Source organism: Argentina silus (assembly GCF_951799395.1).
Source record: "Argentina silus genome assembly, chromosome: 14".
NCBI lineage: Eukaryota > Metazoa > Chordata > Actinopteri > Argentiniformes > Argentinidae > Argentina > Argentina silus.
In genome coordinates this window covers 12,176,647-12,193,023 of record NC_139668.1, presented here as the reverse complement: position 1 = coordinate 12,193,023, position 16,377 = coordinate 12,176,647, and the positions used below count along the sequence as shown (strand labels likewise).

The 16,377-nt window shown below is 41.3% G+C and overlaps 2 protein-coding genes across 3 annotated transcripts in view; both read right to left on the bottom strand.

Moving 5' to 3' along the window:
• Positions 1–120: 120 nt before the first annotated feature.
• On the bottom strand, positions 121–9,678 carry LOC310814972 (carboxy-terminal domain RNA polymerase II polypeptide A small phosphatase 1-like). 2 transcript variants are annotated; one of them, XM_083684556.1, is made up of 8 exons: positions 9,648–9,678; positions 9,322–9,399; positions 6,332–6,477; positions 5,462–5,563; positions 4,863–4,919; positions 4,155–4,247; positions 3,579–3,764; positions 121–3,190 (listed from the first exon to the last, which is right to left on the bottom strand). In XM_083684556.1, the coding sequence occupies exons 2-8, from the start codon at positions 9,392–9,394 to the stop codon at positions 3,062–3,064; spliced, it is 786 nt and encodes a 261-aa protein (XP_083540682.1). In that variant the 5' UTR covers positions 9,395–9,399; positions 9,648–9,678; the 3' UTR covers positions 121–3,061. The 2 variants fall into 2 exon arrangements, with proteins under 2 accessions (XP_083540682.1, XP_083540681.1); XM_083684555.1 differs by having other exon boundaries at positions 122–3,190; positions 9,322–9,659.
• A 2,060-nt stretch (positions 9,679–11,738) lies between these two features.
• The window catches only part of spega (striated muscle enriched protein kinase a), a gene marked incomplete at both ends in the record, with an annotated part of 46,613 nt that continues 41,974 nt past the window's right edge, over positions 11,739–16,377 (bottom strand). Inside the window, 9 exon segments of the mRNA XM_083685102.1 lie at positions 11,739–11,830; positions 11,833–12,029; positions 12,141–12,290; positions 12,562–12,637; positions 12,956–13,179; positions 13,528–13,767; positions 14,021–14,756; positions 14,935–15,099; positions 15,985–16,107. Of these exon segments, the coding sequence (XP_083541228.1) occupies positions 11,739–11,830; positions 11,833–12,029; positions 12,141–12,290; positions 12,562–12,637; positions 12,956–13,179; positions 13,528–13,767; positions 14,021–14,756; positions 14,935–15,099; positions 15,985–16,107 (2,003 nt within the window).

Genomic DNA, 16,377 nt, shown 5'->3' with positions numbered 1-16,377 from the left:
TATGAGTAAAACCAAACTTTTCTTAAGAGCACTTTTGTATATATATATATATATATATATATATATATATATATATATATATATAAAAAGATTCCTAGTCTTCAAAATGCAGACATTCAAGACAAATTAAAACAGTTTTATCCAATATAAGTATTCATGCAGAGCAACTGCCATGCAAAAACGGCTTTAGCTTTTGTACTGTAAGAGAGCCTTATTCTACTTCTGAACACGCTTCAATGTGAAGTTGTTAAGCCTTTTGTGTTCATAAAGATAAAGCAGTATTACACAAGAGCACTTCAACTGGTTATTCAATTATGTAGCATTTATGGAAAACGTCATTATTACATACAGTTCAATACAATTTGGTATGATAAAAAGATGTCAACCTAGGTTAGAGGTATTCAATCATAAGTCACATGAATATTCCATATATTAATATAATTTTTGTTTGCTTTATTACAGTGCAAAACAAAATATACATATATGTGTATATATGCATATATTATTGAATGTGTTTAAATACAGTTTTAGGCAAAGGGCCTATAGTGATAGAACACTCTTTTTCAAAACATTTTCAGCTAAGAAATATCTCTTAATGACGAAGGAAGGATACTAAGTAAATATTCCACCTAATAATCCTTCTGAAATAAATCCTTAAATGTTATTTACTTGTGTAAATCTTATCTAGATATCTGAAGAGGAGTTATGTGGCACTTTAAGATACATCCACGTACTATAAACCCTTGGTTCCTACTGGGTGTATGTTAGCATCCCAATTAAAAAGGCATACTCTTCAGAGGTTGCTGGAATTGTATCCGCCATTTCTTAACCATTAATGCATTGTAAAAGAGTGCCAACAACATTTTGCATTTCTACAATACAGTATCAAAAGATAATCCACTTGCCAAAGGAAAAAAAGAGAACAATCACCAATGACTGATTAAAAATGTCTGTCTTTTGCATCTAATTTGATTGACAAGGGCACTCAGTGTTTTAAGATGGAATGTATTTTTTTTTTTTCAAATTTGTTAAACATACAAACAATTGTGTAATATTTCTTAATACTGATAGATTGTTATTTTAGCTCGTAATCATCTTATTTCACAAGCCTTTCTAGTAGGCCATTAGTCAAATCCAACACTGTCTTTTTTCAATGGATGGAGCAGGGACCAGTGTATCAATCAATATCAACAGATTGTCGATCAATACCAAAGCACATTGGAAAATACAGTATTCAAATGTTTCATGCTTTTCCCAGTCTTAAAAAGATCATCTACACTATGTGAGCTACTGGCTGTGCAGGCTTTAATTCCAGCCCAGACCTCGTCTTGACTTAGTCTATTCTTCCTCAGCACTAACACATGTGATTCAATGAATCATAGTAAAAAAAAAAAAAAAAAAAAAAATACATGAAACATGCATGTTAGTGCTGGGCTGAAACAAAAGCCTGCTCACTGAGTAACCCCCCGGGACCGAAGTTGGAGAGGAAGTACAAATTCTTTAATTGTGTCCAACCCAGGAAAGTACCGATTCATGTAGCCCTGCCTTGCATTAGACATGCGGTCTAAAAAGCATAGTATTTGCAATATTTTAAAAGATAATGCTATCAAAAAAGGGGAAATAATTCAAGTACGTTTTCTATAAAAGGAGGGAGAATTGTGCTCCTCAAAACCAGATAGCATGCTTACACATACACACATATCAGACCTCTGGAGACCTTTCCTCCATGGACGTAGCATTGACACTACAGCAAAGTGATGACAAACAGTTTGCTTTAAAATAATCTAAATCTTTTTTGCGTGTACACTGACAAAAATAACTAGAACAAGATCATCAAGGACCAATTGTCTCTTTGATAGTTGCAGAGGAATTTCCATTGGCACCATGTGTCTGAGTGTATAACGTGAAATGTTATAGCTGTCCATCATCATAGCTAATGTCCATAGACATTATAACCCTATATAGATTACACTGTAAAGTGCTGACCATTCCTCTGACTATGGTACTGTGTTATGACTGGGGGTGCTTTACCCCTTGGTTATGACATGGTTATCTAGAACATAATCCCACATATTCCTATGGTTTTAATAAAAGACAAACAAATTAACAACAACTCAAAATACATGATTAGGGATTTGGAACATTTCAAGAGGCACAGTAACTTGGTAATATCTTTCTCTATGAGTACTGGCCCCTTTGTAAATCATGATGACCACACAGATGTAGCCGATGGCCAAGTGAGCATCATGCAGTGATGTCACAGGGAAGGACGCGGGTTTACCATGTATGACATCGTCTAACTATCATTCTGAGAGAGGAAACAAAACTCAATTGGCTATGTGTGTGTGACAAATGAGTTTGCCACAGAGAAAGAAAGTCACCTTATATTAGAATCCAGACATGAAAAGGTTAATTTCCAATTGAGGAAAAAAAAATGAACTCTAGAAAAAAAGAATGACACACATTCAAGTGTTGAAAATACCCAATCTATCGGCTGCATTTCCATGAAGAGATTCATCACTGTTTCGTTGCCCTGAAATCTGAAGTCCTTGATTCTAACCCTGCAATCAACTCTTGATTCCAACCCTGGGGGTTCTTCTCCCCTCAACTTCCAGCTACATATCTGGTCATTTATTCACTCTTTGTAGAAGAGGCCCCACAAACACCCTCTACATGACTGTACTGTACTTCCATTGAGATTTGATAAAAGGCATTGTATACACCAACTCATTCTTAGTCATGACATTGATCCACAAAGACCCCACTGTCTTTTTGTGGTTGAGAAGTGATAGGAAAGGGGGTTAAATGTATGGACATTACTGCAGTGTAGTTCTCTGTTTCTGTACTGGTGTGGTAAAAAGGCACTGCAACCTCAAAAACTTGGTTCTGGGGTCTTGAAGGGCTAAAGTAGGGAGGTGAAGGCCTTGAAAGCTTGCGGACGCCTCACTGTGGGGCTCTTGAAGGGGTGCTGTAGGGGTTAACTTGGTGTGAAGGCACTGTTAGCCTGCACTTCTCTGTCTGTACTGGAGGGGGCGGTACAGGTATAGGGATGATGACACTGCTAGCTGGCTGTCCTCTGTTGCTTGAGCACTGTGTAGATGTCCTCCACTTTACTCAGCCTTTCGAAGAAAGGGATGAGGTCCAGTAGCTCAGTGTCAGACATGTCATCAAACCACGAGGCTACAGGCACCTGGACACAAACACAGGGGCCAGAGTGAGGGATGTTGCAAATGCAGGGATGTGTTCAATAGAGCACAATGTTTTGGAATGTTCTGAAATAAATATATTATGTGGAGCAGACATGGATTTCTGACATTCAGGAACCATTGCAGCTCTATCTGCAATGTTAAGTGCATTGCACCCTTCCGAACACTACCCTGGTTATAGTCGTAGTTATATAATGTAAAATGTAGCCTCTGAGCTACTTGAAAACACTATAATTCAAGTGCTACAACAAGCAGTCATCATGCTACAACACTGTGCTTGTAGTCATGCTAAAACCGGATTCATGCCTCATGACAATTTTATGTCTGTGACGCTGGCAATGTGGAGAACAAGAACAGCATGATAACTCTTACTGCGTTGTCTGGGTGGAAGACGTAGGAGGCTGGGGAGTTGTCGATTATGATGACCTTGTTGAGGTCCCTACCCAGACGACTCAGGTCCTTCACATAGTTCCCACGGTGGAACACACAGGACTCGCGGAAGAGCCGGCAGCGAAACGCACCCCACTTATCAAGGAGATCGGACACAGGGTCTGCATACTGAGAAACAGACACAGCGGTCTCCACGTCACAGAGGGAAGCTATTTTGGTCCTTGGGACGCATCGCTATGCTCATGCTCCCAATATAAAGTGTCCTTGAAAGGTGCTTCGAAACAAATCTGATCTATGACTCTTTGTGATGATGATCAAACACCGATGATCAGATTTGGGGCAATTAATCACAGGATGATCATCGTTTTGCGTATCCTTTATTTAAATCATTACCATACAGCATACTGCAGTGGTTAGGAACGTGACCACCAATAACATAGGATAATACAGTATATTTCTTATTTGACCCCTAGATATTTGATCGCTGCAGCCAATACAGGCACACCAATGACAATAGACAATAAACAATGGATACAGCATAACATGGCGTTCTCTCACCTTGGCTAAGCTGGCGGTGAACAGCACACACTCAAACAGCTCTCCCATCCGTTTGAGGAATTCATCCACGTGTGGCCGCTTCAACACATACACCTGGATTCAGGAGGAAATGATAAAAAAACAACATCAAATCAATCAAATATATACTTCCTCCTTTCTTCCTCTCCTGACACATCAACAAGTATCTTGAAAGTCAGAGGGGCCTTTCCCAATTGCATTGCTATTCAAATACTACAAAAACCACAGTATAATTGCATCAGTGTTATTCTATTAACTACTATTAAGTGTACGCAATATAGACTATCGCAAAACAACCAAGTCTTTTCTTCTTCTTTCCACTGTGACCGTGGCTAGGGGTCATGCTCCTGAACCAAGTCATCCAGAATAGGCTTTGCCTGTTTGAACAAACCTATCCTGGATTACTTGAACCAGGCCCAGACCCAAGATACTGTGGTGTTCCATCTTCAGGTCCATAGCTAGAGCCTCCTTGCCTTGGGACTTTTTCCTCAGTCTTTTGCCAGGCGTCCAATTTTCACTTTAGGATAGCCTATTATGCCACCACTATGTAGCCCCTAACTGGCAGTGGGGACAGGGGATAGGTAATATACAGATACAGGCAATCCAGGTAGGAAGGTATTGTCTCTCCAGAAGAGATTCGTCACCATGGACCTCATTGGAAGTAGAGAAATAATAGTGAAATGTCCTTACCTGGTGAACTGTTCCATCTATCTCCACCGGAATGATGAAATCTGCATTGTTCACCGGCTGTGTGAATATTAAAGATGCATTCGGAAATGTACACCAAAACATGGCCAGAACATCAGACACGTGGGAGAGACTGTGTGTATTTGGAATATAAAAAACAGCTAGTCTGGTAGTTTTAGGCTGCCAACAATGACAGAAATGTCATTGTCAATGCCAACAACAACCCTGTGGAGAAATCAAACCCTCTCCGAGTGTTTCTCATTACTATTGGACATAATTGTCTGGTGATGTCATCATGCACTCACAAAAGGAAAGAAAATATCTGTCCATAAGAAAAAACAACATACTGTAGGATGCAAAAGGGCAAATACTGCAAACAATATGTGTCGAGTGCCTTTGTTTGGTACACACACTTTTGTTATTCTTTCAAAATAATAACAGAAAAAGAGTGTTGTATAATGTGCTGAAGTAAGAAATGCTGTACGAACTTTCACAATACAGTAGCTTTAGTATCATAATTCTAGATCTCAGGGAGGGTAAGAAAATGTAACATATTACTATTTATTACTGTATTTTGTGCTGCAGAGTATTCCTCCTCTTACCTTAAAGGAGCTGTGAACTAGAGTTTCATCCAGATCTATGACAACACAGATCTTCGAAGCATCTTTCGACTTCGCTTGAGGCAGCAGCGGCTTTACCTGAACCTATGCAAACCACACAACAACATTTGTATTGACATACTGTATACGCACCACAAACATTTACTAAACCCACACAAACTACCTACTGTACACAACAATCGATTGTCCGCACATCTCACGTTAGCTTACTGCGATAATGTCCGACATTAGCTCTGGGAGCTAACACGTCTTCAGGTCACAGAACATTTTACTCATCACCAGATAGTAACTCACCAAATCACCTCTGCAACAATTAGATGTCAGACACCAATTTAACTCAAGGCAAATGTGGTGTGTGAGAGAGGAGGAGGATAGTTTTGAGGAGTGGAGAAGATGGACAGATAGCCTTGGCTGCATGAATGAGGAATGAAGAGAGTGAGGGATTTGAAGAAGAGAGCAATAAGGAATGGACAGAGTGACAACAATGAGTGTGTGAAAAGAAGCAAAAATATGAAAGAAAAAGAGGGGGATGAGGAAAACGAAAGAGGGTATAGTGACTGATGTAGTATTTGCAGAAAATGGCAAAACTGAGGGAGACAACAAAACAAAAAGGAGAGAATGTGTGGGGAAGAAAAGGCAACTTGTAATAAGAGAGAGACACACACTGAAGGACTGGGAGGGAGAAAGAGAGAAACTGAAGGGAGGGAGAGGAGGAAAGAGAGGCATACTCTGAAGGACTGGGAGGGAGGGAGGGAGGGAGGGAGAGGAGGAAAGAGAGGCATACTCTGAAGGACTGGGAGGGAGGGAGGGAGAGAGAGACTGAAGGACGGGAGAGAGAGGAGTGGTACGTACCTTGGAGACAGTTCCATTCTCCTCCACTAGTAGAGGGGCATTGTTGTTGACCGGTGGGACATCTGCTTGATCATGACACAGGCAGCAGAAGAGGCTGTTGAAGAGGCCTCGACTCCTGGGCTTCTTGGAAGAGGAGGAAGGGGGACCTGGAAGCAAATGGGGAAGTCTGTCAGTCAAACATTAAAATGCACCCATTATGCTAAATTTCAAATCGACCCCTGGCCCTAGAAAGATTGGATGGATATAAGCGATAGCCCCATCTTGCCATCTTTCTTTCATATTGCTTACTCCTGTTGAAGGGGTCAGGGGTCAGTTTGGGCATTACTCTTTTTTCCTCTCATAGTTCACAGGCCGAAAACTAGCTTCAGAAACGCGTGCCCAGCTCTTGCAGAACTTGTGCATTCATATCAATGAAATACATTCCAGCTTGAGGTCAAGCCACTACGACCTGATACCCTCCATCAAATTGATAAAACAAAAAAAACATTACATACATTTTATTAGGTATAATCAGCTGTGTGAGTGTGGGAGAGGAATTCGGAATTTCCCTGAGGGAAGAGGCATGACCGTGCAGCTTTAAGATATCTATCAGGAATATGCAAACAGGTTTGAGAGGAGGAACATGTCTCTTCGATCATCATGACAGGGCTGGGGGAGCCATCTGCAGTATTATAATCATACATCTTATGAAATAAATGTCCGGGTACGAAACAGATGGTGAGCATTGCAATAAGAAAGCAGAAATCTGTTTATTTTGGATCAGCATATTCTGATGTTGAATCTCTCTTCCTATGCATTGCATGTGTGTTTCATTTTCGCTTTAAGTTACATTGCCCTGGTCTGTGTAATAATGTAGTGTCCTATTATCACAATGTAATTACACAAAGAAAGCAGTTTCTTATGTATTAACCTATGTAACACCATGTCCATACAATATTGTCAAGAGAGTAATTACAAAGTTACTAGACATGTTAAAGGTCAACTTCATGTAATGTGTGCCACGTTTTGATGTAAGATTAAGACCAAACTGCCACTGCAGTGAGCTGCTTTAGATAAACTTCACATAGATTTCTTGTTTAACATTAGGTAGAACTATGGTTAAGGGACTTTCACAGCTCACTCTTGGCAAACTTAGATTAAACTGTCCCCCTTTTTCCTCTCTTTTATTCAATGTCTTTCTCTCCCACTCTGAACGTGATCGTGTTACAAACACAGTCTGTTGTCCATCTCTCGCCATTCCTTCTTTTCTTTCTTTCTCTCTCCCCTTCTCTTTCTCTGTTTCAGACCCATGACCCTCTGCTGCCCACTTCCCCAGCCAAAGCAAAACAGGAAGGGGAAATGCTAGGGCAGATCAGAGGGGAAGCAGATTGCTGTGCCGCGCCATTGCCACCACCAACCCGATTGGATCATATGTTGCACAACTGGGCAGGTACAGAGCACACCAGCCTGGGAATGAGGTCAGAGTTTAGATAATCCACAACCTTCCTCAGTCTGAAACCCAATTCCAAATAAATCTCTAGCCCTGAGGTCCTGGTTGAGGCCAAAATAGATCAGAAAGCATTGCAAAAGGTGCACAAACAATGACAGAAACAAATGACCACAAACCGATCCTTTCAGATCTGCAATGAGGGATAAATAAGGGATGCATCTCAATTAACCTTAGTGGCCTCGTCGCCTCATCTCCTCATGTTCATTTACACATGCAGACAAGTCACACGGCAGGTGAAAAGAAGGTGGTGGATGCCTTAGGAACTAGGAATTTCCTGTCACGTGTCCAGTTATTTCAGATAAGTGCAGTTGAAGGAAAGGAGACAAGGAGCAGGATAATGTGTAGAATCTTTCAAATGGGTGAACAGTAAAACACTCAACAATTGAACAAGCTGCTTGAGGATCTTCTCCATACAGATGTGGCTGCCCATTAAATAAAGCTGGCTGTGTGGACCTATCTAAAGACTAGTGCATTGGTTTGTAAAGGTGATGTAATGGCCAGGAGTTATAATAGGGATTAGTACCGTCACCATCAACATTATGCCCAAGTCTACGGGATGTGATCCTAGTCCCATCACTCTTCTAACACACACCTCTCCTCTCCTTCCTGCATAATGGAAATACAAACATTTCCAAACATCCGAACCCAGACACAAAGAGAGAGTATGGATAGTTAACTTATTGGATACACTAAAACTAGGCTACTGGCTACCTTTTTCAAAGGCTAGGCCTATGATTAACTTGGTAAAGCCAAACCAAAACAAACAGAAAAAAACGACTACAAGCAGGAGCTGGCTTTATGTTACCATCCAGCCAGACTGACTTCTTTGTGGGAGTGAGACTGCCTTTTGGGGTAAATCTTGTGAACAGACCGTGTGTTTGCAGTGTGTCACAAATTGTGGAAGCTGTACAGTCCTCATGTGTAACCACCGGTTGCGTAATAGGGGTAGGCTTTTCAAGAAAGCAGTTACCACCCCTAGAGCATTTCTACCAGTCTACAAACGCTTTAACAATCTGACTTTTAATTACTTTTTACGAGGTTTAGCCTAACATTAACAACAGTCAACACACGTTTTTCGAGTTTGGGTACTGACAACAATCGCATAAACAACAACGCACGCGCGTGCTACATCTTTGAATACATATTGGCTATTATAGCCCACTTTTAAATTATTTATTTTTTCTAAAAAGTTGACTTAGGTAGTCATATTTCTGAACAGCTCAATAGCAAATGCAAAAACATGATCCGTGATTTGACCGACGGGCTTGTCCAACAGACATTATATAACTGTCAAAAAAGATATCAATAACTACCGTACTTTAGCGGGGCAGATTAATTCCTATTCTTTACAATTCAGAATTGCACATTTTAAATGGCGATTAGTGTCCAAATGACGACATTTATCTTAAACAGAGCCTATAATGGAAGACTTAGTAAAAACTTGTGACATGTGCGGTGCAAAGCAACTGACGTGCGTCTTGAAAAGTTCTCCATAACTTACCCTTCTCTCGCACTGAGTTATTCGCCTCTTCATCTCGACTAACTTGCGTGATTATTGAGGACTGATGGTCCATTAAATCTAGATTTAATCCAGAATAATAACCTACAGTTAAAGTGCCTTTTTGAACTAAGAATGTTCGCTGACAAGGTGCATTAAAAATTCAGTTAACAAAAAATCAGGCTACAAACCCGCGAATACAATGAAAACATAACGCATGTATATTATTACATGTCTCGGCTACCAGAGAAGTACCAAATAACAACTACAAATAAAAGTTAAATACATTTAAAAGGGAGTTGGTAACTTTGTTTCAACATGGAGTTTACCTCCGCTCTCAATTTCAAGATACAAACATGGAACTTGATGGTTTCAAGGCTTCCCATCTCTCTTAAAGCGACACCAAAACTTTCGGCTTGTCAACAGACTATGTCTAAGTGGTGGTAGTTCACTTTAAAAGCACACTCGAATATTGCGATGATCCCTTAAACCGCAAGTTACATTGTAATTTATCAAGGGTAGACTACAGTATGTGATCAATATTCAAAATGGAACTTAAAGATTCTGACAATCTCTACTGATGTTTACATTCGGTCTAAACAGTAATCCGTTTGACTGACTGTATGTTAAAGTTTGTATTCTCCAAAAATTCTCCGCGAAATTCCAATTTCTCTAATAAATAATTTAAGAAAAAGGTTATATGCCTACCATAAATAGCCTATACATATGTAGACTAAGCCTACATTTTTAGATCTAGACCACTCGTCGTTTGAGAATGAGAAGTTGTTTAGCAATATCCGACAGGCAGGATCGAATACAGCATTTATAAGTAAATAGTGTTTTGACTTTATTCTCCTCGTTCGAACAGTTATTCAGAATTTCCGTGATACGAAATTGGCTCTTGAAAATCGACACAAATTAAAATCGGTTGCGCACCACATTAATAGGAGTAAAGTAACATACATCAAGTGTTACGCACTAGAACTTCTCAAAGGAACGCCCAGTAAGGGAACCCTTGAAACTGACTGAAAATTAGAAATGGAAAGGGAGCGTCGCTCAAATTCAAGAACTGTTGAGCGAACAGAACGTGTAGGCCTATTCATTTGTTTTGAACCTTTAAGTATCTAGGTTAGTCTCATTGAAATAAAATCTATTTTTCAACAGAGACCTGGATTTGTCAGGTAAATAGCCTACCTCATTGAAGAAAATAAAGAAGAATGTGATTTGCAATTATGTTCAATAGTTTATTACAGACTATTTCTTAAAAACATCTCAAACTGTTTCCACATTATAAACACCGCAAATTGGTACATGTACAAATCTTCAACCATTCAAAGTCATACAAAAAAGAAATACTGTATGATGATGAGGAGCAATACACAAGAGTTGCTGTTAACACAAAGTATTTTCTGTATATTGTCGTCATCTAATGTGTCTATTATCCGTGCTGTAATGATGGACAAAAGAGCCAAATCTCATGATATGAATATAGGTCAATAAATAACGGTATATTACACATCTACTGAGAGCAACCTGAGCAACCAACAGGCAATACTGTAGAGTTCATTGATGCATTGACAAGTTGATGACAATGATGAAAAACATGTTTAAAAATAAGATTATCTACATTGTCTGTATCTGCTAGTTTTCAACCATAACTTTATGATAATTAGTTTAACTTCAGTATTAAGCACATGACATTCTGGTTGTACCACGTACTGCTAAGTCACTCTACATTACAGGTACCATTTTGTTATATGTATCCTAACAGAAATCAAAATGGTGCTTATTATTTTTGCTTTTAATCAACCAAAAATAATGCACACATGCAAATAAATTAACATGAAAAAGGTAAACAGGTCATATACAATTTCAGGAACAAAAAACTATTCTCTTGGTTTTGCATTTTAAAATGTATAAATAAATGCAACATAAATTAGCAGCATAAATTATGGTACATTGACATAATTACCACCAAATGTAAGGACATAAACAAGGCTGTGCTCTAAAAACTGATAGATATTTGTGTTTCAATTGTGCCAGCAAAAATCTCCAAACCAAATGTCCTGTATGTTTTATGAATTATTCACACACTGTGATAGAAAGCTCGGAGGAGAACAAGACAGCACACCTTAAAAACCAAATCGTGCCAATAAAACCACAGTTACTCCATTTTTGAAAACAAAATTATAGAGGAAAACAACTGTCCAAAAATAGTTTGAGAATACAGTATGTCTTAGGACCATATCAATATGGAGCTGTTTCTGACAACCTTGGTAGAATTGTATCCAGTCTCTGAACAGGTGCAGTGATGGTGCAGCTGCTCAGTCCAGCTGTTAACCTATAACTCCTTGTATTCTGACTGGGAGGAGGATCAATCAATGCACCCTGGACCCGAATGTGGGTAATGCTAATCCCACTCACCAATGTCCCTTAGTGGCATACACAGACATTTCCCCCTGCCCTCCCTTAGGGACAGGTGTGTTGGGCAGATGTGGCGTAGTCAGCGAGGTGGTGTTTGGGGAGAGCTCTGGTAGGAGCGCAAGAGGACCTTGTGCTTGGTAGAGGCCTCAGTGCGATGTCTATGGTTGTCCACCAGGAACTCTTTGAGCCTGGTAGTGGGGAAAGTGAGCGTTTGCCTCCTCAGCTTCATCAGGTAGGAGTCCTGCAGCCATGCGTGAGTGAAGCAGTCCTTTGTAGTTGGACGAGCCCTGTCAATCAAACAAATCAATGAACAAAATGTAGAAGTGTTCTGGGACTATTATGAAGGTTACAAGTGCTCTACTTTAAGGACCTGTGGCCATATAGTATAAAGAACTCACCAAGCATAGCTGCTCAGCAACTTCTTGAGGAAACTTGAGGCACTTTGGGACACGTTTGGGTATAGCTTGGTGGGATCAAACTTGGCCATCTGGATTTTGGATTCAGTCTGCAGTGGGTCTTTCTCCTGGAAGGGAAACCTACCACTAAGCCTGATAAAAAAAATACACCAAATTAGATTTCAGAAGAAAAGCCCACAACTACTCAGAACTATCAAAAATAAACTAAAATTAAATCAATGTATTTTAAGTGCATTTTCCATGGGTCTTATGACACTACAGCAAGAGAAAAGCTGTAAACAGTCAAGATATAAAGCGTGGAATTATAGGGCTGGTTTCCCAGACATAGATTAAGCCTACTCATGGACAAAAAAAATATAGGGTATGTACAAAGGTCATTGAACTGCTCATGTAGGATACTCACATGATGTAGACCAGTACCCCCAGACTCCAGATGTCTGCAGGAGGGCCCACCACATCTCCTTTCACCATCTCAGGAGCTTGTTACACCAACACAGGGCAGAGGGGAGCAGTAAAAACAGGTTGAGATTAAATGTATAAAAGGCAATATCTCTATCCCAGTGAGAACAAGAGATGAATTGTTGTGGTGGAAAATCTACAAGTCTGTAAAGTGGTGATACATTACAACAATCACAAGAATGCATAAGAATTGGTGAAAATAGCCAACAACAGTTGTACTACAACCTACCAATCCTTTCATATCTACACAAGTCACCAGGAAGCTAGGGAGGGAACTAGCTAGTGGATCGATTTAGGCAATAGAATAGTGATTTTAGTACCAATGGCGTAGAACTCACCCATATATTCCAGGGTGCCCAGGCCTGAGCTGTAGTGTTTAAGTGAGAGGGGGTTGAAGTGCTGGGCACTGCCAAAGTCTACAATCTTAATGACGTTGAGGTTGGTCAGCATGATGTTGTCAGGCTTGATGTCAAGGTGGAGGACGCGTCGGTTATGGAGGAACTCTATACCCTGTAGGATCTGAACGAGGTACCCGACCACGTCATCCTCAGAGTAACGGAACCTGAGCAGGAATAGAGTAGAATATGTATTCATTCATACAAGTAGTCTCATTTAGATTAAAAAAACTTAAAAATACCTTTTGATAATATTTTCTATGAGGCACACACATAGCATTATTATAACAAATTATAGGCATGTACAGTATTGATGCCTTATACTGTCTCCATAATGTATCATAATATGTTATGTCTGTTTCTTTTCTTTCTACAACGGAGGGTGTGGGTTAGTGTGTATTTGTGTCTTCTCCGTTGTAGTGGTGTGTAGATACGTACGTGTGTGTGTGCGTGCGCGCACACATGTGTGTATCATTTGAATGTGTGTGTATGCATTTGTGTAGCATCTCACCCACCTGTCTATGAGACTATAGAGCAGCTCCTTGCCTGTGCAGTACTCTGCCACCAACACCAAATAGCGAGGTGTGACATACGCCTCGTGCAGGCCCATGATCTTGTCGTTGTGGAGAGACTTAAGTATCTCATACTCTTGCAGCACTGACGGTTTGTTCTCCTGGTCATAAGGAACGATCTTGGCCATGTAGAGGTTTCCTGTGGCGTTCTCTCGACACTCCCGGAGCACCCCGTATTGGCCCCTGTCCACAGACAACATAAATACTGTCTACATTATGATGTGTGTGGTTTAATATTTTGGGATGGTGTCCCAGAAGCAGATTAACCCAATGGTGTGTGCAATTCAAAATAGTATAGAATTGAGATGACAGATGGAGAAGAAAGAGGAAAGTGATTTGATCTTATGCTGCGAGGAGCAATGTGTAAACACTCAATGTGAATGTTCCCATTAGACCAGACCACTAGCAAATTTTGTTAAGCAATTTTTTTTTTCACCTGGCTTTCTCATCCAGGAAGGTGTAGGGTTTCTGAGGAATGCCCTGCCGAAGGGTGGTCTCTCCTGGCTTGGGTGTTGTGCGTCCCGTGGGTGTACCTCGCATAGGGATGCCATCCCCCTCTCCTATAGGACTCAGACTGGCAACTTGGAGCACGTGGGGGGAGAAGGAGGGAGCCGGGAGGGTGGTGGGGACTACGCGAGCGGTGACGGCGGGGACATAGGTGGGCACAGAGGCCATGACAGGCTTGGTGGGGGTGGGAGGGGGGGTGACGAGAGGTGGAGGGGGGGAGGTAGAGGGGGTTTGGGTCATGGGTGGGACCACATTAACGGGACTCTGGGGCTTGGGGAGGACGAAGGAAGGACGAGGCTTGACCACAGGTGGGGAGGGAAGAGCTGGGGGGATGGTGTTAGGGGTTTCCTTCATGGTGGGGGTGACAGTCAGTGGGGTGGATGGAGGGGTTTTGGCCGTAGGGCTGGACGGGGTAGAGAACAGTGTGGTAGCAGCCATAGAGGGAGAGAGAGAGGTGGTTGGAGCAGGGAAGGGAGCAGGGGAGGTTAAAGGGGTCTGTGACAGGGAGGGTGTGAGTGAGGAGGGGGACATGGTGGACACAGTTTCACTGGGAGGGTGTGTCTGGACTGGTTTGAGTTCGGGTACAGTCATTGAGGAGGTCACTATTGGAGTAGGGGGTGCTGGGATTGTCTTCACAATGGCCACTGCAGGAGAGGATACTCCCACTGAAAAACAAACACAAACCTCATATTGTACCTGTTCAGTCTTGCTCGGGAAATCATCATAACATTTCATGAGACAGAACAGAAATAAGTGTACAGCATATTCTCCATTACACAGTACAAAGATGATACAAAGTACAAAGATGAGAGCTGAATATTTTCTCCCCCCTCTTCCATGTACCTGTTGAGTCCAGTCTGACTTGATCAGACCAGTTGCTGCACGGGCCCTGTCCGGCCTTATTGACACAGGACACTCGGAACCTAAAGGTGCCCCCTGTTGGCAGGTCTGTGACATTGTAGTAGCAGTCAGCCACCCCAGTTGCTATTATCAGCCAGTGTGCATCACCTGCAAGAGAAAGAGGAAAAGAAGGAAGAAGAAGAAGTAGTGTGTAAGATAAAATTCTCTGTTGTGTCAACTGATCTGATGTCTCAACTGATGTGACAAATGTTGAAATTCAAAGTGGCCAACCCACAGATGTAGTACTTAATTTGAAAAAACAGAGTGGAGGCAGTGAATCACATTCATGACAGAATGGAAGAGGGTCTATGCTACACAAGAATATGATCAAACTAAACCCTCCACACTCTCTTTATATTTACTGAAATGTTGATGGGTGCAACAACAACAACAAAATGGTGTTACATCACGGCATTTCACTAAAACAAAGAAACAAAAGTAAGAAGGAACTGAAGGACATTCTAATGACTCACGAACCAATGAACAGGGAGAGAAACAACCAGCCAGTGACTGGCAGAGGGGAAATTGGGCCTTGTTAGCGTATGGTAATACAAGGCAAGAAGCCATCAAATTCAATCAGCCCTGAAATCATATTAATATTCATATAATTTGCACCTTGATAAAAAAAAGAGGAAATAAAAGACAAATTAGTGTATCTAAATGCTACAGTGATTCACCACATTATGAAACAATAATGACTCTCAATAATGTTTAATGAAAAAGATCTTAGCAGCATTTAGTTGTGACTATAACCATTTGCCTAGGCTTGCATTTATTAGTTGTTCAACATTGTTTAGGTGTTCCATATCCAACCTAGGCTAAGGAATGTAGGTTCCCTAGAAAGGAGGTACAAGTTTTACATCGTATCCACTATTTTGCTTTCACACATTCTGTGGGTCATTAATAGGGACAGGACAATTAATATAATGGTGTATGAAATAAGGCCATTTAAACACTGTGATTTAGTCAAAGTTGTTGGAGACAGCCACTCACCGTCTGTCTTCCTCTCCAGGATGTAGCTGCAGGGGGCTTTGGTGTCGGCGGGTTTCCATAGGACCAGGGCGGTATTGTTGTACGTCTGGGGGACCTCCGGCGTCCCAGGCCGCTTGGGAACACCTGGGGAGTAGGGAGGTGGGGTGGGGGGTGAAGGGTAGGAAGTGGGAAGGGTGGAAGAGAGGTGGAGGATTAGCGTGGGGTAGAGGTATGGAGGAGGGTTTAAGTTAAGTAGTGGGTGGGGGGGGATTCACAGAGGAATGGGACGGTTGAGGGTGAGGTGGGGAGCAGAGGGACAGAGACTTTTGTTAAAGCAGGGGTTGAGATGAGTTGAGCTGTCTGGGGGAATTTTTCACATGGCTGACTGATGATTAAGAGGAGACAATAGATGGA